The sequence below is a fragment of the Peromyscus eremicus genome, chromosome 8b (genome assembly GCF_949786415.1).
Source record: "Peromyscus eremicus chromosome 8b, PerEre_H2_v1, whole genome shotgun sequence".
Taxonomy (NCBI): Eukaryota; Metazoa; Chordata; class Mammalia; order Rodentia; family Cricetidae; genus Peromyscus; species Peromyscus eremicus.
This window is the reverse complement of record NC_081424.1, coordinates 18,072,464-18,096,914: the sequence shown is the minus strand read 5'-3', so window position 1 is coordinate 18,096,914 and position 24,451 is coordinate 18,072,464. Positions and strand designations below refer to the sequence as shown.

General features: G+C 40.4%; 1 protein-coding gene and 1 long non-coding RNA gene across 2 annotated transcripts; one reads left to right on the top strand and one right to left on the bottom strand.

Annotated features, from left to right (window-relative positions):
* The first annotated feature begins 5,237 nt into the window (after positions 1–5,237).
* Positions 5,238–24,451, top strand: Gprc6a (G protein-coupled receptor class C group 6 member A). The gene is made up of 6 exons (XM_059272567.1): positions 5,238–5,431; positions 8,189–8,492; positions 8,859–9,695; positions 17,071–17,283; positions 22,098–22,221; positions 23,185–24,451. The coding sequence occupies exons 1-6, from the start codon at positions 5,238–5,240 to the stop codon at positions 24,297–24,299; spliced, it is 2,787 nt and encodes a 928-aa protein (XP_059128550.1). The 3' UTR covers positions 24,300–24,451.
* LOC131918457 (uncharacterized) lies at positions 8,038–9,462 on the bottom strand. The gene is made up of 3 exons (XR_009380982.1): positions 9,341–9,462; positions 8,806–9,143; positions 8,038–8,220 (listed from the first exon to the last, which is right to left on the bottom strand). It is a non-coding gene; the product is annotated as an uncharacterized LOC131918457 (long non-coding RNA).

Below are 24,451 nucleotides of genomic sequence, written 5' to 3'. Positions count from 1 at the left end.
AAGCAGTGACCTAAGCTGAGGTCTACTCTAAGTGGGATGAGAAATAATGTGTGGGTTATCACATTTCACTAACTATCTTTTGACTAATGCTAAACAGTTACATGTATCAAGCACATGATGAAGTTGTTGGTGGAAGATGAGTGAGGATGCTTTGCTTTACAAACAAAGGCAGGATCGTTATCTCAAAAAAAAATCTGTGTTTCAGGGAAGCAGGATTCAAAACCTGTTCTAGCTGATAGTGTTTCTTTACGTGCAGATGAACAGAACCTTTTGGATAATCTGACAAAACCACTGAATGCTCTCCACATATGCCCATTTACTCAAAATGTTTTTATTTTACAATTTCAAGGAATTCACTGACTTTCATGAATTCCATTCAGAGATCTACTACATTATCATAAGTAAGAGCAGAAATGTTGATCCAGTGTGGTGGAGTACAATGATGAGATACTGAACTAAGTGATCTCCAAGCCAGCAGAATGTAAACCTGATCAGGAAAGAATTCAAGAAGACCAAAATTTGATTGGATTATTTTATAAACTTGTTAAGGACTATTATTGACCTTTTGCATATTTGATATCAAACATGATGACATAAATTTAACTATATGTATAACTGAGTCCACTAGATATTTAAGTCTTTGCCTTGTCATTTTATCTCCAGTAGAGACTCCACTGAACTTTGTGATTTATGGTACAGTGATTTCATTACAGTGCCTAATACTATGTGATATGGATTGATAGTTTTATTTTTATGAGTGATCATAGCAGCAGCAATAGTAACAGCAGGTGAACACGTCTAGTAAAAAAAAAAAAAAAAAAAAAAAAAAAAAAAAAAAAAAAAAAAAAAAAAACAAGAAAAGAAAAGTGAAGTAGATTTATAATGTGAAACAATGAGTCAGAACTCATTCGTAAGTTCTGCTTATTGTTCCCTTGGCTGTAGATCCTGTCATCTACCCTAGCAATATTGATGTTGGCTTCTTTCATTCTAAGGCAGCTGTTCTGACAGGCTGGTTCTTTGTGTGGTAGACCAGATGGTTCCCTGCCAACACATTCAGTGCTCCTCCTGAGTCCTGCCACACTTACCTCTCCCAAGCACTCTTGCAGATAACTGAAATACTGTAGCTTTAAATGTATACCTTGACGATGTATTGAAGTTATTGAATTATGATTGAAGTTATTTCTGAAATTGCAAGGAGCTCCGAAAACAACTCTCTGTGATGTCATTGTTGACATGAAAACTGATGAAGGAGGAAAGGGGAGTATTTGGCTGAGACGGGTGAGTGGGCAGCTGACAGTGTGGCCTGGGAAGCAAGTGCTAAAAGAACAAAGGGGCCCAAGGTCACATTTTCAGAAGTTGCCTCAAGTGCCGATGCTGTGTTCTGTTGCCTCTGGACCCAGAGTCCCATTCTGAGTCTGACTCGGTGTTCACCAGTACTTCATCAGCAGGAAAGCCACCCACCTGTCAATGCAGCAAATGCATGTTAGAACAAAGCATCTTTAATCATTGATTTGTTTTCCTTATTATAGTTGTAGGATGGTGCCTTTATGAGGGTAGCTTGGGTAATTATGTCACTTTTATGCTATTCTCTTTTGGTAATATTAATGGGTTATCTCTTTACACAAAAAATCTCACAAAATACAGAATCTTCAGATTGAAAGAATTATCAAGCTACTGTCATCATTAACTCCTATTTTATAATTTCCTTCAAGAGTTTTTATCCTGCAGAAAGAGTTGCTTATGGTAAAATTCATGATCTTTAGAAAAAAGTCATTTTTATCATGTGTGTTCTTGAATGAAGAAAACCTGTATGTTGTAACAGTAGAATCTAAATAATGGCTAATAGCTTTGATTCTAATCTGAAAGTAAACTATGATAATAATAAAAACTGTGGAAGTCAAAATAGAGTGTACAGGACTGGGCTGTAGCTCAGTGGCAGAGTGTATACTTAGCATGCACAAAGTACTGGATTCTATTTCCAGCACCAATAAAGGAAAATATGATCAATGAATTTCTGAAGGAATTAATATAATCTCAATCTCCCTTCAATCTTAACCCAATAATGAATTTTCATTCTGGGAAGACAATAGCTAAATAGTGTCCTTTTGCCAAAAAAAAATCTGCCAGAAATGAATTTAACACATTTGAAATATTTTTCTGAACAATTACTTAGCTAGCTATGGATCCAAACTTTGAAATTTAATCAACTTTGGCTTTCAAGGAAGAGTAAGGAAATAATTATTATCTACTATAATAATAAAGGAACATTATAGTTCTATTAGCTTATCTCATAGCATATCCCTTAGCATCTTAATTATCAAAAATGAGAAAATGTGTGTTCAGAGATTTAACATAACTCACTCCTTGTTGCATAGATGGGTGATGGGAAAACCTACTTCTGTCTCTCAGCTTTTGAGGTTTGAGCCCTTTCCACCAGCTGTTCATAGCAGGACAAAGTGCTTTCTAAAGCTTTCCTTCCCCCTAGCTTTGGAGGCAGATCTACATAATATTTATCAAAATGGGAATGTTTATGTTGTGTCAGATTATAAGAATACTAAGTAGTTATGAAATTGCATGTCAAGAGAAGTTATTAGTATCAACTCTATCAAGAAAGTTTTTTAAATGTGTGATCTGAACAAGCCATCCTCAGATTCAGTCCAAGGTGCTTTATACCCATTTGTAGCTGGCCTCATTTGCTTCTCTGCTGCTGTGATAAAGCATGCTTGTGGAGGGAAGGGTTTATTAGGTTTACATATACAATCCATCACTGAGGGGACCCAAGGCAGGAGCTTGATGCTGAGAAGCTGAGAACCTGGAGGGACGCTGCTTGCTGGCTTGCTTTCTCTGACTTGCTCAGCTACTTTTTTTTAATACAGTCCAGGCCTTCCTGGCTAGGGATGGTACTACCTACCCACAGTGAGCTGAGACCTCCTACATTAATTAGCAATTAAGAAAATGCCCACGGAGCATACTCATAGACTGAGATTCCTTCTGCCCAGAAGGAAGGACTCTAGTTTGTGTCAAGTTGACAAATCTAACCAGCAAAATTGCTTTGCCAGGAAATTATGAGTTTTCTAATTTTAGCATAATTTTACCAAAATCATCTTTAAACTGACAATTTTATGAGAACTTTGAGATTATCTGAGCGAAATAACTGCATTCATAAGGTCACAAAGTCATTCAATTCCACATACACACTTATGCAAATAACAAGAGAGTTGAGTAAATGCAATTACTAAATAGTTGAAAAGTCTACAAACTTTTGTGCGTTTATTTAAGGTTTGTGGACACCTGAAGTCACTGTCTCGCATTCTATTAGAAAATGCTGTCACCAGAAAGTAGAAAAGTCTAGAAAACACTTGTCAAGACATTTGGATAATGGGAGTGATTATGATCAATGTGTGTGGTATACTTTGTAAAAATGTCACAATGAGACTGTTATTTATATAAATTATATACACTAACCTCGGGAAAGAAAACACTTGACACCACATAATGAGCTGTGACTGTACTACTCAGTCAGCCTAACTTCATACCTTTCTGAATCTACAACTAATCTGGATCATTTAAAATGCAACAGTCACTATTATGCTATTGTGTTTTGAAATTCCTTTAGAGATTTATCTACTACCCTCCAAATAACAGAGAGATGGTAGACCAAAGACTGCTTTCCCCTGATAAACCTTTTACAGCAAGCATTATTTTATCCATCAAGCTAGTATACATGATGTGTATGATTTTTTCATATGATATATTTTAATCATATTCTTTCCCATCATCTAACTGCTCCCAGTTAGATCATCCCCACCTTCCTAATTACCAACATCATTTTTATTCCCCCCCTCTCTTTCAAATAAAAAAATGAAAATCAACACAAAAGATAGATTTTTTTAAAAAAAATACCAAAACCAAACAAATATGGCCAAGTATTTTTTAGAATGATTTTGAACAATAAACTTTAAACTCATCCTCAGTGGTCTCAATGGTGTCTAAGTCACTGAAGTTTCTGGACCCCCCTTAAATTCCAAGAGCTAACCCTTAGGGATGGAAATACGGCTCCACAGTTAAGAGCATTTTCTGCTCTTGCAGACGATGTAGGTTCTGTACCCAGCACCCACATGGCAACTTCAATCATTTGTAACTACAGTTCCAGGAGATTCAACAGCCTTCTCTGCCCTCCTCTCTCTTCAGGCTTCCACAGGCACCAGGTATGCACCTAGTGCACATACGTACATGCAAGCAAAACACTTGCATCAAAGTAAATCTCTCTTCTTTAAAGGATACGTGTTGTCAGGAGGGGCGCGCGCCTTTAATCCCAGCACTCAGAAGACAGAGGCAGGTGGATCTCTGTGAGTTTCAGGCCAGTCTGGTCTACAGAGCAAGTTCTACGCCATCCAGAGCTACATAGAGAGACCCTGTCTCAGAATAATCAAGCAAATTAAAAAGGATACATGTTTCATTATGTTATTCTTGATGTATAAGTATTTAAAAACATGTACAAAATTCATATAAATAAGAAATGAACAGGTCAGTGATATAAATGATAGTTATCTGTAACAGACCTTCCTTTCCTCTCTGACAAATCCCACCCTGTTTTTAGTTTTGCCCAGCTGAACAAAAGCCATTTATGTTTACTACGTGTAACTCGGAAATAATGAAAGCCTAAATCAACTGAATTTCCCTTTTAAAGTTGAGATTTCTAGGAGAAATAAAAGCAGGATGATTTTTTTTCTAAATAGCTGATCAATTACACTTAATTTTTTTTTTTTTTTTTGCATTGAGAGCAGCACGTTTAGAAGACATAGAACTACCCATTTTATAAGAAGGACGTTCCCTTTTCGGCTTCTTGCAAAAGGTCCTAAACCTGTTTCAAAAGAAAAGCCAACAGGATGCAAAGCCTTTGACATCCCTCTGGAGTAAAAGAATACAATGTCCCAAAGATCTGTTTTCCCATTCTATCAGCACACTCCTGTGTTTACAATTCTATCAGGTATCTGTAGCTCTCACATGTCCACTGTTGTGTGGCTCAGCACCAAAGACTGTTAGAATCTGACATGCTCTTGTTGGTGAGAAAACTGTTTTCACTGACGTCAAGAATCTGAATACTGGGCACTTCTGGCCCTTGACATTGCCCTATGCTTCCAAGGCATTGAGGGGAAATGGGACTCTTGTCATTAGCATCTGCGAACTGAGTGGTTCCTAATAATTCTCATGAGCTGAGCAAATAAGACAGAAGCATGGCACTATTAATTATAGTAATTACCTGCTTCCTGATTATTCTTGCTACCTCCCAGTCTTGCCACAGCCCAGATGACTTTGTGGCTATCACTTCTCCTGGACATGTCATGATTGGAGGTTTATTTGCCATTCATGAAAAAATGTTGTCCTCAGACGACCATCCCAGGAGACCACAAATCCAGAAATGTGTTGGGTGAGTAAAACTAAGAGGGGGGGGGGAGGATTAGAATTCAAGATTGTGCTGTAAGATTAATATGTTCAGATAGTTTGCTTGTGATAGCATTTTAAACAATAGAACAAGAGTATATTTTGAAGTTGTATCTGGTTAGTTTTGTGGTCCTTACAATAGATTCAACTTCCAAACACAGGGGTAGAGAAGGCTTTACAGTAATGTACTTTTTTAAACTATGCTTTTTAAAAAATCTCCGAAGCCACTTGGAAGGACACTGTAACTTGTTCTGCACAACAGCAAGCATGCCATGCTTGTATTTCTGTTGCCGGCAGCATGTACATCATTATTATAAGCATAGGTTTCTTGTTTTATGCCTTATTTAAAAGTCCACGTTTGAGTTTTTCATGCTCACATTTCATCAGTGCTATATTCCTTTCCCTCTAGAATAATCTCATCCTTTGCTAATAAGTTAGGACCATCCTCACATCAGAATGCTCCATTTCCCTTTTAGTGAACAAATTGCAGCAGGCAGAATAATTCTTTTCACAGTGTCATGTGCAAAACTAAAACTGGGGGAATGGTGTTACAGGTGGATTTTTTCTTTTTAAGGAAAACAAGTGTTTTAGTTAAATTTCAGTTTTAGGACACAGTTTTTGAGAAATTGACTTGCAGTTCCCGTCTGTAAAAAAAAAAAAACGAGACCAGATAACCTTTAGGGACACCGGCAGCATCAGTGTCAGTTGGTATGACAATGTGACCCTCAAGCCTCCCTGTGCCTCTTAAAATTCTGACTACAACCTGATATAATCTTAAATTTCTCTTTTATTTCACTTTTCTGTTTTGTTTTGTTTGTTTTGCTTTGAGACAGGTCTCCTTATATATCTCAGGCTAGCCTCAACTGTTGCTCCCTTTTGCCTTGACCTCCAGAGTGCTGGGATTTGAAACATGTATCCTGCTTATTTGTTTCCTTATCAAAGAGTGCTGAGATGGCACAAAATAATAAGTGAAGATTTTCAGTGCATAAAATTGGCACCCAAAAAATTGAAGCCCATAATTTTAAGCCAATAACCAACAATAAATCTAAATGTAACATTTGATCTAACAAACTTCTTCCAGGAAGAAAAAAATCACAAATAAATTAAATGTTTGACTGCATTGTCACACCTCAAGAGAAATGTGTTTTACTAACACCAAGCCAGGGGCTGGCGTCACCTGGCCCCTGTTCTGAGCACTGGGGACACCAAGGTCATTGAGTTTACATGTAAGGGACTATGAAAATACGATATGGGTTAATTATGAGGTAATCTACTAATCTTTTCTCTCATTTTCAATAAACATTCTAATGATTTTCCACATTTTATCTTCAGTCATCCCACAGTGACAAATAGTAATTTTCAAGCAATCCTAACTTAATGAGCTCTAAGGAAACTTTAGAATCAAAACTCTGAAGTCCTCCTTTATCCACTTAAAAAGCATCCACTGATCTTTTATTTTACATGAGGTCATACATGTAATGTTTATGTACAGTAGCGAATGAAATAACAATGAGTCAGGATTAAATTACTGAGGTCCCTAAAATAATCCCAAAGCAAGATGCATGAGAGAAATGTTCTCTGAAACAGCTGTGTCTCTGATCTACACTAGTCAGCATTCTCTGAATAATGACTGGGCTTTATCCAGTAATTCTTAAAAGTCTCATTTATGTGTTTGGACATATATATGTATGTAACAACAATTAGTGAAAAAGAGGCCATATATTTGAAAGAGAACAAGGAGATGCAGCATATGGGAGGGTTTGGATCAAGGAAAGAGAAGGAGGAAATGATATATTTATATTATAATCTCAACAAAAGAAATTATTTTTAAAAATAAAAATTTGAATTTATAAAAGTCTCATTTATCTGATTTCCAACCACAACAGATTAAAACCAGAAAACTAAAAGATAGGATTTAAGTCTAAGAAGTGTCTGTATTGACAGCAGTAACATGCTGACATGAACCTACCAAAGGGAGCAAAACTCAGCACACCAGATATCACAGAACGTTAAATTGTTCAACACGATCCCAAGATTCGTCAAGAAAAGGCTAAGCGCTGTGCTGTAGACTCTTCTTATGAAACGTGGGTTTCTAACATTATCCCTTTTAAGGGTTTCCATTAAAATTATTTTCATCGGGGGAGTGGGAGGAAAAAGTTGGAAGTGGCTATGATCAAGGTACATTGTTCAAAGCACCACAGGCAACTAATGGCTGCTGGGAGAAGAAGGAGCCTCCCCCAGGAATGAGTCTCCTTATTGGCTATCCAATACAGAGTGATCAGCCTTGGAACCATATACACACAAACAACAAAAGTGAATTCAGCAGATTATATTTATATATATTTGTACATGCACACATATGTATGTAACAATAATAATCAAAGAAAAAGAGGCCACTGGCTAGATAGAGTTGGGAGGACATGGGTTGAGTGAACAGTAGTAGCTAGGAGGCACTGGAGGGAGAATGATACAGTTATATTTTAATTAAAAATGTACCTTTCAAAAATACATTGTTTACATTTATAAAACTGTCAACAAATAAATAGAAGGTATTCTATTAAAATTATTATCAGAGGGGAGGAGAAGGGAAAAGTTGTTTTCAAATAAAGTTCATATTTTTCATGAAATCACCTGGACTCATCCAGAAATTATCCGTCAAAGGGCAGAGGTGTGGGTGAGGTGAGCTATCCCATATCAATAGATTAGTCACGTCTTGTTTCAGAAAATGCTTGTTTCTCCACAGCTTTGAAATATCAGCATTTCTTCAAGCTCTGGCTATGATACACAGCATTGAGGTGATCAATAACTCGACACTGTTGTCTGGAGTCAAACTGGGGTATGAAATCTATGACTCTTGTACCGAAGTCACAGCAGCCGTGGCAGCAACTCTGAGGTTCCTCTCTAAATTCAACTGCTCTAGAGAAACGGTGACCTTTCAGTGTGACTATTCCAGCTACATGCCAAGGGTGAAAGCTGTCATAGGGGCTGGCTACTCTGAAATATCCATGGCGGTCTCAAGGATGCTCAACTTACAGCTCATGCCACAGGTACATTTTTGGTCTACTTCCTTCCATACATTGATTTTGATTACATTTGTTTTTAGGAAAAGATTGGAGAAACCTGGGAATTAGGTAAGGGGTAGTTTTTGCAATAGACAGGAACTAATTTCTGACAGTTTTTAACTTGATATAGAAAAGACACCTATTTCTGAGGGCTTCACTTGCTCTGTTTCCATAGTAACATCAGCTAGGTTCAAAGAAGGCAATGTAACTAAACACGGTTGGGTGCTAACATGAGTTGATCTTCTTATAGCAAAAGAATTTAGGAGAGGCAATAGAAATCAAAGGACAATGAGCTTACCATAACCGGCTCCTGTGCCCCACAAACATAACACAGATTCTATCTGCTTCCAGGTGAGTTATGAATCCACGGCAGAAATCCTGAGTGACAAAATCCGCTTTCCTTCATTTTTACGGACTGTGCCCAGTGACTTCTACCAAACTAAAGCAATGGCCCACCTGATTCAACAATCTGGATGGAACTGGATTGGTGTCATCACAACAGATGATGACTATGGAAGACTAGCTTTGAACACGTTTGCAATTCAGGCTGCTGCCAACAACGTGTGCATTGCCTTCAAAGAGGTTTTGCCAGCCTTCCTCTCAGATACTAGTATCGAAGTCAGAATCAATCAGACACTGGAGAAAATCATTGCAGAAGCCCAGGTTAATGTCATTGTGGTGTTTCTGAGGAAATTCCATGTTTTTAATCTCTTCACTAAAGCCATTGAAAGGAAAATAAATAAGCTCTGGATTGCTAGCGATAATTGGTCAACTGCTACCAAGATTATCACCATTCCTAATGTTAAGAAGCTTGGCAAAGTGGTAGGGTTTACCTTCAGAAGAGGAAATATGTCTTCTTTCCATTCTTTTCTTCAAACTCTGCATATGTATCCCAATAACAATAACAAACCCCTACAAGAATTTGCCATGCTTTTTTCTGCCTGTAAACACATCAAAGATGGTGATTTGAGTCAATGCATTTCCAACTATTCTCATGCAACTTTGACCCATGACACTACCAAGACTGTTGAAAACCACTTCTTCATGAGAAACGACTTTCTCTGGCATTACACTGAGCCCGGGCTCATCCACAGCATTCAGCTTGCAGTGTTTGCCCTTGGCCATGCCGTGCGGGATCTGTGCCAAGCCCGAGACTGTCAGAAACTTAACGCCTTTCAACCATGGGAGGTACTAATTCACATATCCAAGCCCATTCACCTACTATCATTTTCCTTCTTGATTTATTTTACAAAGGTCCACAGTACTTACTCTTAACCTTATCCCTTCTACAAGTGAAAACTGTCATTTTGTAACCTATATTGCTAATATAACTTTTTATTCTTGAAGATAGCTATATTTTATCCTCATTTCTTTCCTTAAGCCTCAAAGCTCTGTTTTATTTTCTGAGGAGGTTCTGTTAGTAGTGCTGTCTTCCTCTGTGGGAGCCTGTTTTCAGGTTCCTCGTGGCTTTACCCAGCAGGTCCTCATAGAGAGGATGATTAGGACCACCGGCCTGAGTGCAGGTGTCTGAGATGGTCTGCACTTGGCTGTGCTGGGGGAGGAGGTCTTTTGCTCCACCCCTTGGCATCTCTATAAATACCCTGGGGCAGAGACAGTCAGGGTTCGTTGCAATAGGTTCCAGACTCTCTCGAGGCTGTCCTTTATTTTCTATCTGTTTATCTCCACAATCTAAATCCTTCTATCTAATATTTCCTGCTGCTCGCACTCAAGAAAACTCTGGGGAGCTGTAGGGTTGGTGGGTAAACGCCCCGCATTCCTCCTCAGACATATGGATTATTTTCAATTCTTGATATGCATTATGTTGTTTAATTATTTTTATCCATAAGAATTAGACTGCACAAATTGAAAGACTATTTTTGCAATCGTTAAATACAATAATGTTTCCCATTTCATCTGATATGAAATGTTTCAGATTTGATATCTTAGGTATAGGACAAAGTCTATAAGTAAAATTAATCTTTGCTTATACTTGCCTTGTTCATATAACTTAAAGGTGGTCTTATACAATATTTTAGTGTAGCTATGTTGTTCCAGTGAAGTCAAGTGTAGAATTTTTCACTTGTACTATCAAGTTGGTGCTCAAAAACTCAGATTTGCAGCATTTTGGATTAGGGATACTCCTCATGTATGTGAGGAAACTATAGACAAAATGCATCATAAATAAACATGACTTCAGTCCTGGTCTTCCTACATCCCCTCTAATTGTAAGGCTGGTACATTATATTCCTATCCTTTAGTCCAGTAGTTCGCAACCTGTGGGTTGTGACCTGTTTGGGGGGGGAGGGGTGTCCAACCACCCTTTCACATGGGTTGCCTAAGACCATCAGAAAACATAGATATTTGCATTATGATTCATAACAGTAGCAAAATTATACTTACAAAGTAGTAGTGAAAATAATTTTATGGTTGTGGATCACCACATAAGGAACTATATTAAACGGTCGCAGCATTAGGAAAGTTGAGAACCACTGCTCCAGTAAATGTTCTTACTCTCATAAGTAGGATGCTGTCTGTAGAGTACGCACGTGTGTGTGTGTGTGTGTGTGTGTGTGTGTGTGTGTGTGTGTATGTATGTTTTAAGATTTGTGTTTTTGTTTTACGTGTATGAGTGTTTTGCCTGCGTGTATGTATGTGCACTGTGTGCAAGCAATGCCTGCTGAAGCCAGAAGAGAGTGTTGAATCCCTGGAATTGGAGTTAAACATAGTTGTGAGTCACCATGTGGGTGCTGAGACTAGAACCTGAGTCAGTTAAAAAAGCAACCAGTGTTCTTAACCACTGAGCCATCTCTTCATCCCCCTCGAGTCTCCTTCAAGGGAATGTTGTTAGGTTTATTATATTATCATAATTTAGGTTTAAATGGGACACCAAGTGTGCATGCAGTAATGTTTTCCTTTCTTTTCTTGGATTACTGTGAAAAGACTTAAAGTTTAATATGGCTTGGGGGCTGGAGAGATGGCTTAAAGGTCTTAAGACAGTATCATGTTACAACATATATGTCCTTTAGAGTTAGAAGTGAGCAGAGGGTAGAATAGAATAAGACAGTGTGGATGGTATAAGCGCCTTCTAGAATATTATTGGTATTTTTGTCATCATCACTTTTATTGCTATTGCTTAGAATCGAAACAATGGCCTTGTGCAAGCTAAGCTTGTGCTGCCAGGCGCTGCATCCTAGCAACATCATCAGCACCTGCAACATCAGCACCGATGCCTGCGGTAACCTGCTTACTCATTCAGATGAATCGCTTCCATGTTTGTCTGTTTGTTCTTACTTTGTTGTTGTTGCTGCTGTTGTTGTCTTGGTTTTGTTTTGCTCTGGGGTTCTGGGAGCATCCTCCCTCTGAGCTGCAGACTCAGCCCTGGAACCACGTATTTGAAATTGCTCATTTTTAAATTGTGCTTACTTTTATTTTTAATAGATGCATAATCATTATACATGTTGTGGGACACATATGGCTCATTTTCAGGGATTTTTTGCTTTATAAAGAGAAAGCCCAAACTCTAATAAAGATGTAAATGATTAGTGATTAGGTTCTTCATTGAAAGTAAAATTCTTCTACATAGGATACACATATTTCTAATAACTTTTAAACATCTACTTGAAAGCACTTCCTTAGTGTTATATAAAGTTCTAATGAGGGATTGGGGAAGAAAACTTTATATTACCTTTGTTTAGACTCCTCTCCTTTAGACCCCTACATTCCATATGGCATTCTCTATACATTTCAATACTTCTCACCTAGGGTACTGTAGAAAAGCACTTTTTGGTTTTAAAAAGTAAGCTATTATACTGAAATGACTGAGCTGAATTTTAGAAAAGAGAGACTGGAAGAAAAATGGAGACTAGTCCTTGAACCTACAGGATACAAGAGAAAATAACAGGAGGAATTTTATAAGTGAAAAGAAACAGAAACAGACAGAGCTATTTATTTATCTACCAAAGATCTGAAAAGTATTTTATATCAGAAATATATCTCAAATATTTTGAAAAAACTTGAGAAAATAGAATCTTAATGTTTTATTTAAACACTAGGAGCTTGAGGTCGTTTCCCACGCCTCTGAGAACCTGTTAATTTAGAAACAGACTGAAAAGGAGGAGACAGGGTGAGGCATTTCTTTGATCATGATGCAAGTGAGTCACACAATAATCAGTGCCAGGTTTGGGTGACAAGTCCTCCAATCAATGGCCTTTTTACATAGAAAATCTTTATAAGACATTGAATTTTAAAACAAACATTAACATTTGGGATCCTTGATCAAAGATGCATTCCTAATTGCTTAACCCCCTAGCAAAATGCCCTAATAGTAATATACTTCATGAGTGGTTTTAGATCCAACTAAATTTAGATTCCAGTGGCATTAGGACACTGCTTTGGCTGTGTTTGGTGAGCGCAGTGCTCAGGGACAGCACACAGTCACCGCTATTTTACATCCATAGATTTTTAGCATTCTTCAGGTGTATGCAAGCAAAACTTCTTCATGTTGTAGCTAATGGTTCGGTTTTGGCTCCTTCTTCCATCCCGTCCTATATAAAGTAATGAGTGGCATGGCTGGAAGGAGAAAATGTTAACACACATCTGAGATGAGAAAATATTAACAGCCACACATCACATGTTTACTTAGGACGTATTTGTTAGCTGCCTCCGTGTTCCAGGCACTGTGTTGTGCGCTGCAGGTACCCTGGGGAGGAAAACAGAATCCCCTCCTACAGCAGTCAATGTGGTATGTAATCAGATGATTGCCAAGCTGCATGCTGCACAGGAGGGCACACTGCGGCATGTCATACACACGCCAGACAAACATGGCAGCACAGCACATAACCCAGGCAGCAAGTTCAGCCTTAGCAACTTAACATTCTCTGAAGCCCAGACAACTTCACAGGACTGGAGTCTTGAAGGGAAGCTGGAAACAAATGAGACCAGGGATTCAGGTGGGGCACTTTGTCAAAAGACTTGGCCGGAAAGGACATCTCAAAATTGGATATGCAATTGAATTACCGCAGAACTGGAAAACCTGTCTTTTTAACAGCATATCAGGTGATGCTCCAGTTGCTGATATAGGGAATCTGTGAAGGATGCCTAGAGTTTGGATGGTAGAGAGCAAAACGGGGACCAATTAAAAACTTTTTAGGCAGCAGAGTGATGCCCTATTTTCCACTGCAGAGACAGTGTTTTGAACATTAGAGAAAATGGATGAAGAATATTTAGAATAGATTAGATGTTTTTTGTTTTTGTTTTTGTTTTAAAGCAAAAACACAACAAAGATGTCACAAATGATTCCCAATCAGGACAGTTAATACCGTGTGTTAAAAATGGAAACATGGAGAAATGTGGAGGTCTGGTGGGGAAAAATATAGACCTTCTATTTTGGAGATGGTGAATTTCAAGACCTTAGAAGACATGGAATTACGCAATGGTGGCTTCATATCAGTCTGGAAGTTGGGGGAGGCTTGAGCGTGACCTTCAGTTGTAAGGGTAATAGTAGCTACTGATGTTAAGTCTGTGCTGCTGGGATTTTGAGCTGGAGATGGATCACTTTTTATCTCTACAGTTTGTGGGGAGGGCCACAAAACTTATGTTTTATGCTCTACCCTAAGGGAGTGGAGGAGGAGATATACTTGGAGCCAAGTCGTAGAGGTCAGGGAATGAGAAGAACTCGAAGTTAAAGTATTTGCCATAGCCACTCCTAGAGCTGGGAGTGAAACTGTCAATCTTGGTTTGCTGGGTGTTTTGTTATGCCACAGAAAATTTGACTAAAGAAACAGATATGGTCTGGACACTAGGACAAAGACGTAAGTCTACTCTTCCTGATGTGCTCTAATTTGGTCACATGGATACAACTTCCCACAAACAAGCTTATGTAGAGAGATGGAGCACGCATCAGGTGCTTAGGGAAACGGAGCCCAAGATAAACACATTATGTTAACTAGTGTGGGCCCCAGCCCACGGTCTTAAAAACAGAATATCAACATACAGAAGTGAATCCTATAATAGAAATGCCATTCTCAGTCTCTAAATTTTGTGGTGTGGACTCCAAGTTTAGTCCCCCTGGGGGGGGGGGTCGTAATTGTTGGAAAATAGCACTTCATAATTTAGAAGTTCTGTTCAAAATTTACCTTACTCCAAAGTCGATGTTCTGACGTCTTTCCTAAGTAAAGGTTTTCACTGTTATTTTCTTCTGCCCTCTCAGAGCAAGCATAGATTGTGCATGGCTATTATGCAATGCTATTGTTATTTATAGAACATATCTGGATCAGATCTTCATATAAACTATAACTAGATTCAGGGAGGGGGAAGCAGGTGGAAATTACAGTTTAAACACAAGACTAAAAAAGAGATCTGCTTCCTAAGTCAGTGACTGAGGCTGATGTGGGAGCACTGCTTGAGAAAGGAGCACTATTTAAAGCGGTGCATAGGCAGAAGGGGGGGGGAACACTGAAGCCATTTTATTTATTAAAGCAAAGCTCTTTATCACTGAAGCTCTGATTTATTCATTTAGTTTCAGTCCCTCTAGTTTTTTTTTTTTAATTCTGGTCAATGTTAGAATAAAAAAAAAAAAGTTTTTTTTTTTTTTGAAGCCAGGTCTTATGCAGTCCAGGTTGGCCTTGAACTCCCAGCCCCCCACCACACACACACACACACACACACAATCTGAGTCCTGGGTTGACAGCTGTGGCACTGAGGATTGAATCCAGGACATCATACACGTTATGAGAGCGCTCTACCCTCTGAATCACACCCATAGCCGGAGAATAAGATGTCATTTCTGTTGTTAATTCCATCATAATAGCTCTGATGCATTCTGCCTCTTTAAAGCAATTAATTTACATTCACTAAACAAAGTAATAAACCCGTGGGGACAAGTAATAAAATCAACACATACAGCCAGGCGGTAGTGGCGCATGCATTTAATCCCAGCACTCGGGAGGCAGAGCCGGGCGGATCTCTGTGAATTCGAGGCCAGCCTGGGCTACCAAGTGAGTTCCAGGAGAGGCGCAAAGCTACACAGAGAAACCCTGTCTCGAAAAACTAAAAAAAAAAAAAAAAAAAAAATCAACACATACTTTGAGATTTTGCTAAGGCAATATATTTGGTTATTACGTGACTATAATAGATAATGAATACATTTACCTAAAAATGTAAGTTGATTTTTTTTCAGTCTAGTGACAAAAAAATAAAGCATTTCAAATTAGTCCAAAATAGATGGAGAAGAATAATTCTATTCAGATAGAATAATGTCTGCCTCATCCTATATATGTTTAACCCACCAAAGCCACATAGAACCGTGGACTTAGGCAACCAGTGGGCCATGATGAGTGTGTTGAGAGAGGGCACACACTGTGCTTAGTCATCAAGTAAACAGCAGACTACACTCTCCTAGTTTCAACCCCACTGTCCTTTCTGTACAGCACAAGCTCAGTGTGGCTGCCGTAGCCAGCAAAGCACTTCGTGCTCCAGCCCCCTTCGATGCCGGTTCTCACCACACCAACTGGACAGCAAGGCAGGTCATTTTTCAGTTACATTTCTTTCTTCCAGAATGAAAAGAAATCACTTTGTAACTTCAGTTAGAAATAGAGTTCAGAGGCCACTTGACTGTGTGCTCATCACTGAGACAGACTTAAGAAGCATCAGAGAAACAATGACAAGGAGTATTTTACCATCACTATTGCGCGAGCCATGACAGAAGGAGCCAAAAGCCCCCACCTGCTCCACAGAACCCATCCTGAAAATCTGCCACATGGACACGTGCAGGTGCTCAGATTCCAGTTTCATAGGCTAGAAAAGCTATCATCTCTAAAAAACTAACATGCTTTTATAATTTCACATGGGAAAAACTTCTGCAGAGATCAAATCTAGAACCTGAGAGAAGGGGCAGGAGCACTGTGGTGATATTGGGTTCCCCAAAATATTGTGCACCCTAATAAACTTACCTGGGGTCAGAGGACAGAACAGCCACTAGATAGACATAGAGGCCAGAAAATGGTGGCACACACACCTTTAATCCTATCACTTGGGAGGCAAAGATCCATCCGGATCTCTGTGAGTTCAAGGCCACACTGGAAACAGCCAGGAATGGTGACTCATGCCTTTAATCCCAGGAAGTGATAGCAGAAAGCAGAAAGGTATATAAGGCGTGAAAACCAGGAACCAGAGCTAGTTAAGCTTTTGGCTGGTTAAGTTTTCAGGCTTTTAGCAGCAGTTCAGCTGAGATCTATGAGGCTTCCAGTCTGAGGAAACAGGATCAGCTGAGGAATTGGCGAGGTGAGGAAGCTGTGGCTTGTTCTACTTCTCTGATCATTCAGCGTTCACCCCAATACCTGGCTCAGGTTTGTTTTTATTAATAAGACCTTTTAAGATTCATGCTACAGGGCACTCTTTCTTAAACAGTTCTATATATTTAAGCATGCCCAAACAATGATCGAGAATCGTCTTTTTTTTTTTTTTTCTTTTCAGTTTAAGTAATATTCCTGAGGATGCAGTGTCCTCACTGGGATAAAGGTTGTACCGAAACTGCCCTGTTCACTCATGTGTTTACTTTTCACAGCTGCTTGACGTGCTGAAAAATGTGACATTCACCGACGGAAGGAATTCATTTCATTTCGATGCCCATGGGGATTTAAACACTGGTTATGACGTGGTGCTCTGGAAGGAGATCAATGGCCTCATGACTGTCACAAAAATGGCAGAATACGACCTGCAGCACGACGTCTTCGTCACCACAAACCAAGAGTCAAAGCGCGAGTTCAGGAAACTCAAGGTGATTTTGGCGTAGGCTGCTTTGCTGAATTCAAGTCAACTAGTATCTCACCTGCGAAGTCCTGATCTCCAGCAGGGCCTCCGACGATCATCCCACGGTTCACTGGCCGCCTTCCCTCCCTGAATTCCATGGCCAACTAGCATAACACTCTAACACATACTCTCCATGCTCTCATTCCTCTCTCTTCAGTGTTCTCATTTCTGAGTATTGGCAAAATCCCTCTCACTATGAGGTCAGCTCTGTGTGTGCCCCCTAAGTAGGAGAACTTGGGGCAGGAGAGGTGGAAGTACAAACCTTGTTCATTGATATTAAATATATGAGCCCCAGTGTCCAGTGGACCTTGTGTGGCTAGGCAATCAACCCCACTATTCCCCGGCAGCATTAAGTCTCTTCTCTTGCTAGCTGGCCATTTCACACTCTCTTCTGACTTCACTCCATCGCCTCCAGTGGATTCCGCTTTCTGTTCTATAAACACGGAAGCAATAGGAAGAAGAACTATGCATATCTGTGCCTGTGCTCCTAGATTCCATCTGGCCCTGTGGATGGACTGCTTTGCTTGTACCCAAAGGCAGTACCTCCACTTGACCTGTGGGCCCCAACCCTTTCACTTGTTTAAGGACTGGCTCTGCCCACTTCATATTCTCCTGCATCCTCTGTGATGCTCTCTTCTGCACTGTCCACATGCTGATATAAATCTGCTTTATTTCTCTCATATTCAGAAGGCAGCAGCTGCATTGATTTCCCGCATCCTCCTCCAATTGATACTCAAGCCCCTATTTCTCTTGACATCAAAACTCCTTGAAAATAATAAATATCTGACTGGCTGCAATTCCTCTCCTTCCATTCTCTTTTAATCTGTAAGAATTGTTTGTCTAGCTCCCTTATACTAAGTCCAAATATCATCCTAATTCATCTAACAGCTGCACATTCTTTCCTCCATACCGTGGGCCTTCCTTGCTTCCTAGACTCCACACTCCTTTGATTTCCCCGTGTCTCTACCCACTGTTTCTGTCTCCTTTGTTGGTCCTTATCTTTCCAATACCTCTAAACACCGGAGTGCCTAGGCTCAGCCCTGCTCTTTGTTGTCTGTTTAGGGACCTTATCAGGCTCCTGTCTTTAAATAATGTCATTCTGTAGGAGGCTGGTGGCTCCTTGATTTTTATCTTTTAACTCAAATAACTGCCCAGCCGGCATCTCTACATGGATATCTATCTGATGGCTGTCCTCACCGACTGTCTCCTAAACAAAGCTCCTGATACTCTTTCCTACAACTCAGAAAATGGCCACCTTCCTTTGTCGGTAGCCCACGAGACACCCTGATAGGATGCTTGTCCCTGGTCTGTCGCACAACACACTTGTCACACTGCAGACTCACTGGAAGTTTAACTTGCAAAATGAGTCTGAAGTCTGACTACTGTTTCCACCGGGATATCCACTGACACTCCACTGTGAGGTCCAGTCACTGCTCACCCAGGTGGCAGTGAGCTTTGTGACTGTTCCTTGAGCTAAAAAGATAAAAATCAAGAAGCCATCAGCCTCCTTGGAAAATGCAATGATTTGCTCGGAACTCTTCTACAGCATCGTACTTCTTTACAGGTAAAAGCTGGAGTTGTTTTGTTTTGGGGTGTGTGTGTGTGTGTGTGTGTGTGTGTGTGTGTGTGTGTGTGTGTGTTCCCTCTCCTGCCTCTATCTAGCATTTTCCTGTCCCCACCACCTCCTCTCCTTCTCTCTTCCCCTTGATTTCCATTCCCCTGCAACTCCACAGCTCTTCCTCTCTGTCTCTTGATGGAAGGACCCTGCACCTGCTGCATTCTATTTTCAATTGTCACACCTGAATCAGGCATGATGGTGAGTGCCTTCCATCCCAGCACTTGAGAAGCTGAGACAGGGGAATCGTGAGCCTGGGTTAACACGGTGAGATCCTGCCTTAAAAAAAATCACATCTAAGCTTATAACGTGATATAAGTTAACTGTCAACCACGTGTTTAGCACCGTGTTAGATCCCCAGAAGGAAGAGAGAGAGGAAGAAAGGAAGAAGAAAAAAGAGGGGAAGAGATTTTTAAAAAAAGGAAAGAGAAGAAGAGTGGCCAGGAGAGAGGAAACATTATATTGACAAGCTCTCTACTTCTATTCACTTCCTGTCTTTGATTTTTTTTTCTCCCCACTTGTCACCATCTCTCATTTTGTCCATTTTGCTTATTTTTAATCTTGTTTATGGTCAACTTTGTCAGTTAGAACTGAAGACCTTCGAGAGGAAGGATTCTGTTTCATTCTTTGCTATGGCTCCAATTAGAATCATGCTCCGCACACTAACGGTCACCCAGCAAATATTTAGTGCACAGAAGAATGAATGCAATCGTGTTAGAAGCCATTTTCTTCAAGTTCATTTCTCCTGACAGATGTCTTAGTAAAGATGTCTCTCTTCCTTGGAAGACAGAACTGCGGTCGTTCCTTGTGCTCTCAAAGTCTCCCATCTTCTCTGATATTGCAGGCATCATCCAGCACCATCCGAGGAGCCTTACCTTATGCTAAGCCCTGCAGCTCACTCCGGGGCTTTTTAAACCATGGGCTGCCTCACTTTCTCACTGAATCAAGAGCAGAGTCTCTACTGTTTTTGTGAGAAGCACTGTTTTTCAGTTGTTACAAGATGTATCTCCATTTTCTGTATGGAAGAATCAGTGAGACGCAGGGATGTACCCTGAGGGGTGGCATGAAGCTTTACTACAACAGTGAGGATTTAGTAACTAGGGGAAGGGCTGACCAGCAGAGGACAAGTCTTCCTTCTGGGAGGAGATGTTCATACACATCTAGCCTATTGCAGAAACCAACAATATCAGAGGTCATTTGGTCAGATTTCAAGATTGTCAACACACAGGCTAGTTGGAGTATCACTTCTCACTGTCCGAAACATCAAATAATCTTACATCTATTTTAATTTCAAAGTTATTCACATCAGACTCTAAAATGCATTTACTATCTCTTTATGTGGAGGGAGAAAACGTGCTATATGTTCCTAAGGAGGAAGGCAGAATTATAACCTAAATTTTTGTGATGATTTCAATATCAGCTGCAAGGACATGTGGTGTATATATACAACAAATTGTCAACTGTAGAGAAGAATGAAATCTTGCCATTTGTAACAAAATGAGAACTTTAAACATTATGCTAAGAGAAAAAAGTCAGACACAGAGAGGCAAGAACCATGTATTCTGTCTCATATTTGAAAGCTTATATAGCCATGCTGAGGGTAGAGTAGTAATTGCTGAAAGTTAACAAAGGCAGGAAGCAGATGAGCAAAGGCAGATGGATTTGACTGATACACATTGCACATATGATATATTGAAATACCACACTAAATGCTATCAAAAATAAAATAAAAATATTTTTAAAGTATTATTTACATATTTTGGGTTTTTTTTTTAAACCAACATTCTAACAGTTTTAAATTCCAAATTTTCCCCTGCTTTGTTTTTTAAAGGTATACAGGATGTGCTCCTTGTATGCCGCGATTCGGACTTTCTTCTAAAATTAGGGGCTGGAGAGATAACTCAGTGGTTATGAGCACTTGGCTGCTTTTCTAGAGGACCAGAGTTTGGTTCCCAGAACCCACATCAGTGACTCACAACTGCCTGTAATGCCAGCTCCAAGAAATGCAACACCCTCTTCTGGTACACACACACACACACACAGACACACACACACACACACACACAGTCACACACACATACACACACACACATACACACACACACAGAGACACACACACAGTCACACACACACATACATACACACACAGACACACACACACACACAGTCACACACACACACAGTCACACACACATATACACACACACAGAGACACACACACAGTCACACACACACAGACACACACACACACAGTCACACACACATACACACACACACACACACACACACAGAAGAGGGGGGAGATTCATGAACATAAATTTTTAAAATCTTGTTAAAAAATACAGAAGTCCTATTTTTCTTGCAGAATTTTTCCTTCAGCATAAAATCGGAAATTCCCAGATCTTCATCTCCTTTTTCAGCTTTACAAATAATGTGTTTTTCCCTCTGCTGGGGGTTCTCTGAAAGAGCCATTTTCCATGATTTACTTATAGAAGCAAATGTCACTAGACTTAGTAGTAAATTGCTGTGGATATTGCTTTGTATACTGTGAATGTGTTGCTCTGATTGGCTAATAAATAAAGTGCTGATTGGCCAGTAACCAGGCAGGAAGTATAGGTGGGACAAAGAGAGAGGAGAATGCTGGGAAGAGGAAGGCTGAGTCAGGAGTCGCCAGCCAGACACAGAGGAAGCAAGATGTAAAAGTACTGGTAAGCCACAAGCCACGTGGCAACTTGTAGATTAATAGAAATGGGTTAATTTAAGATATAAGAACTAGATAGCAAGAAGCCTGGCATGGCCATACAGTTTATAAGTAATATAAGTCTCTGTGTGTTTACTTGGGTCTGAGTGGCTACAGGAGCCCGGTGGACACAGGAAAATTCCAGCTACAATGAATGCCTTTAAACCCCAGGAAAGGCCAGCTTGGTCCACATAGTGAGTTCTTTGCCAACCAAAAACCCAGTAGGGGGAAAAAAGTTATAAAAGATCCATAAAGTAGTTTTTTCATCCAAAAATATCTCATATATTTTAAGCTTGTTCCTGTTCCTTAAGATGGGAATGCTATGAAAAAGACCAAAAATGCTACTTAGCAAATATTTAAGTAAGGAATAGCTAGGATAAACCTCTTTTTTAATTATTTGGTGGTTTTATTTTTTCTTTTACTGTAGCAAATTCTATCAAAATGCTCCAAGGAATGCAGTCCTGGTCAAATGAAGAAAGCCACAGGAAGCCAACATATGTGCTGCTATGACTGTGTGAGCTGCCCGGAGAATCACTATAGCAACCAGACAGGTAACCGCAGGCATCACCCACTGCCAGTGATGCCTCTGAATTATTTCCCTTAGGCTGAATATTAATCTTAGCTTTGTCTTTTATTTCATGTGTTTCTTTCTATTCCATTCTGGATATCAAACCTTGGGCTTTGTGTTTACTAGGTCCACATTCTACCACCGAGCTACAGCCCCAGACCCTCTCTAGGCCCATGCTCTACCACTGAGCTACACCCCCAGACCCTCTCTAGGCCCATGCTCTGTCACTGAGCTACAGCCCCAGACCCTTTCTAGGCCCATGCTCTATCACTGGGCTACAGCCCCAGACCCTCTCTAGGCCCATGCTCTACCACTGGGCTACACCCCAAACCCCTATCTAGGCCCATGTTCTATCACTGAGCTACACCCTCAACCCTCTCTAGGCCCATGCTCTACCACTGGGCTACACCCTGAACCCCTATCTAGGCCCATGCTCTACCACTGAGCTACACCCCCAACCCTCTCTAGGCCCATGCTCTAACACTGAGCTACAGCCCCAGACCCTATTTTTATTTGTTCTTGTCCTCAAGAGAGAGATTCTGAAACAGTCTTGCATGATTCATTTAGCTTGGACGGGATTACAAGAATCATAGGTGTAGAGGGAGGAAATGGCTTACGCTGTGTCTAATTCCAAAACTACCTTCTTAACAAGATCCCTAAACTGCCACCAATAATAGCAAGTTCACAAGAAACTAGTATCTCTCCAGAGTATATAGATTTCCTGAAGAATCATGGCCCAGCTGGCCTTTTGACTTTCTCTGTTCTACTTTCCCATCTTCCTCATAGCTTCCGTTGACCTTCCTCTCCCACATTCTTTGGGTTCTGTGTAGGTTTTATTTGAATAAGTAACCAATATGACCTCCCCCGGGCTTATTTTTTATACTGTATTGTGGACAACCACCTAGATTAAATGTTTGTGATGTAACCATTCTCCTCTCCCTGCTAGATATGGATCATTGCCTTTTATGCAACAATGAAACGCACTGGGCCCCAGTAAGGAGCACTACGTGCTTTGAGAAGGAAGTGGAGTATCTGGACTGGGATGACTCTTTGGCGCTCCTCCTCATCGCCCTCTCCCTACTAGGAATCGCCTTTGTTCTGGCCATTGGCATAATATTTACAAGAAACCTGAACACACCAGTCGTGAAATCATCTGGGGGATTAACGGTCTGCTACGTGATGCTCATCTGCCATGCCCTTAACTTTGCCAGCACAGGCTTTTTCATTGGTGAACCACAAGACTTTGCGTGCAAGACCAGGCAGACGCTGTTTGGCGTGAGCTTTACCCTCTGTGTCTCCTGCATTTTGATGAAGTCCCTGAAAATTTTGCTAGCGTTCAGTTTCGATCCCAAGCTGAAGACCTTCCTGAAGTGCCTCTATAGGCCAGTCCCCATTGTCCTCACCTGCACGGGCATTCAGGTGGTCATTTGCACTCTCTGGCTGGTCTTGGCAGCACCTGCTGTGGAGGAGAACATCTCCTTGCCTAGAGTCATTATCCTGGAATGCGAGGAGGGATCCGTCCTTGCATTTGGCACCATGCTGGGCTACATCGCAGTCCTGGCCTTCGTTTGCTTCCTGTTTGCATTCAAAGGGAGGAAACTTCCTGAGAATTACAACGAAGCTAAGTTCCTGACCTTTGGCATGCTGATTTACTTCATCGCTTGGATCACATTCATCCCTGTCTATGCCACCACATTCGGCAAGTATTTGCCTGCTGTAGAGATTATAGTCATTCTGATATCCAATTATGGGATTCTGTGCTGTACATTCTTCCCCAAGTGCTACGTTATTCTTTGCAAGCAAAAGACTAACACCAAATCAGCCTTCCTCCAGGTGGTTTACAATTATTCGTCTCACAGTGCCGACACCCTTGCCTTGAGTCATGTTTCCCTAGCCAAAATTCACCATGATACTGCAATAACCAATCCAAGCCATAATGACAAGGTTGCAGGCTGTCCCAACAGCAACCATAGTCTGGCACAAGTGTTTGCTCACATAGTTAGGGAAGACGCTACAAAGGTGTCTAAAACTTGGCATCAGAAAAGAAGTTCGAGTATATGAATGAGTTCTTGGGGGAGGCCACGATCCCTGAGGAGATGCTTCTAGTCTTCGTTGTAAATTGTGTACGTACGTTCCCAGCAAATACATCTTGTGTGGTTTTGCTACCCTTTGCTTGAATACTCGCTCTGTTTGACCACCTATAATAAGAAAAA

Bases quoted from the DNA above. Each gene is read 5' to 3' on its own strand.
- Gprc6a (XM_059272567.1), top strand. From the start codon at position 5,238: ATGGCACTATTAATTATAGTAATTACCTGCTTCCTGATTATTCTTGCT. The intron at 5,432-8,188 runs GTGAGTAAAACT...GTTTCTCCACAG, and splicing joins CAAATCCAGAAATGTGTTGG to CTTTGAAATATCAGCATTTC. The intron at 9,696-17,070 runs GTACTAATTCAC...TACTTTTCACAG, and splicing joins ACGCCTTTCAACCATGGGAG to CTGCTTGACGTGCTGAAAAA.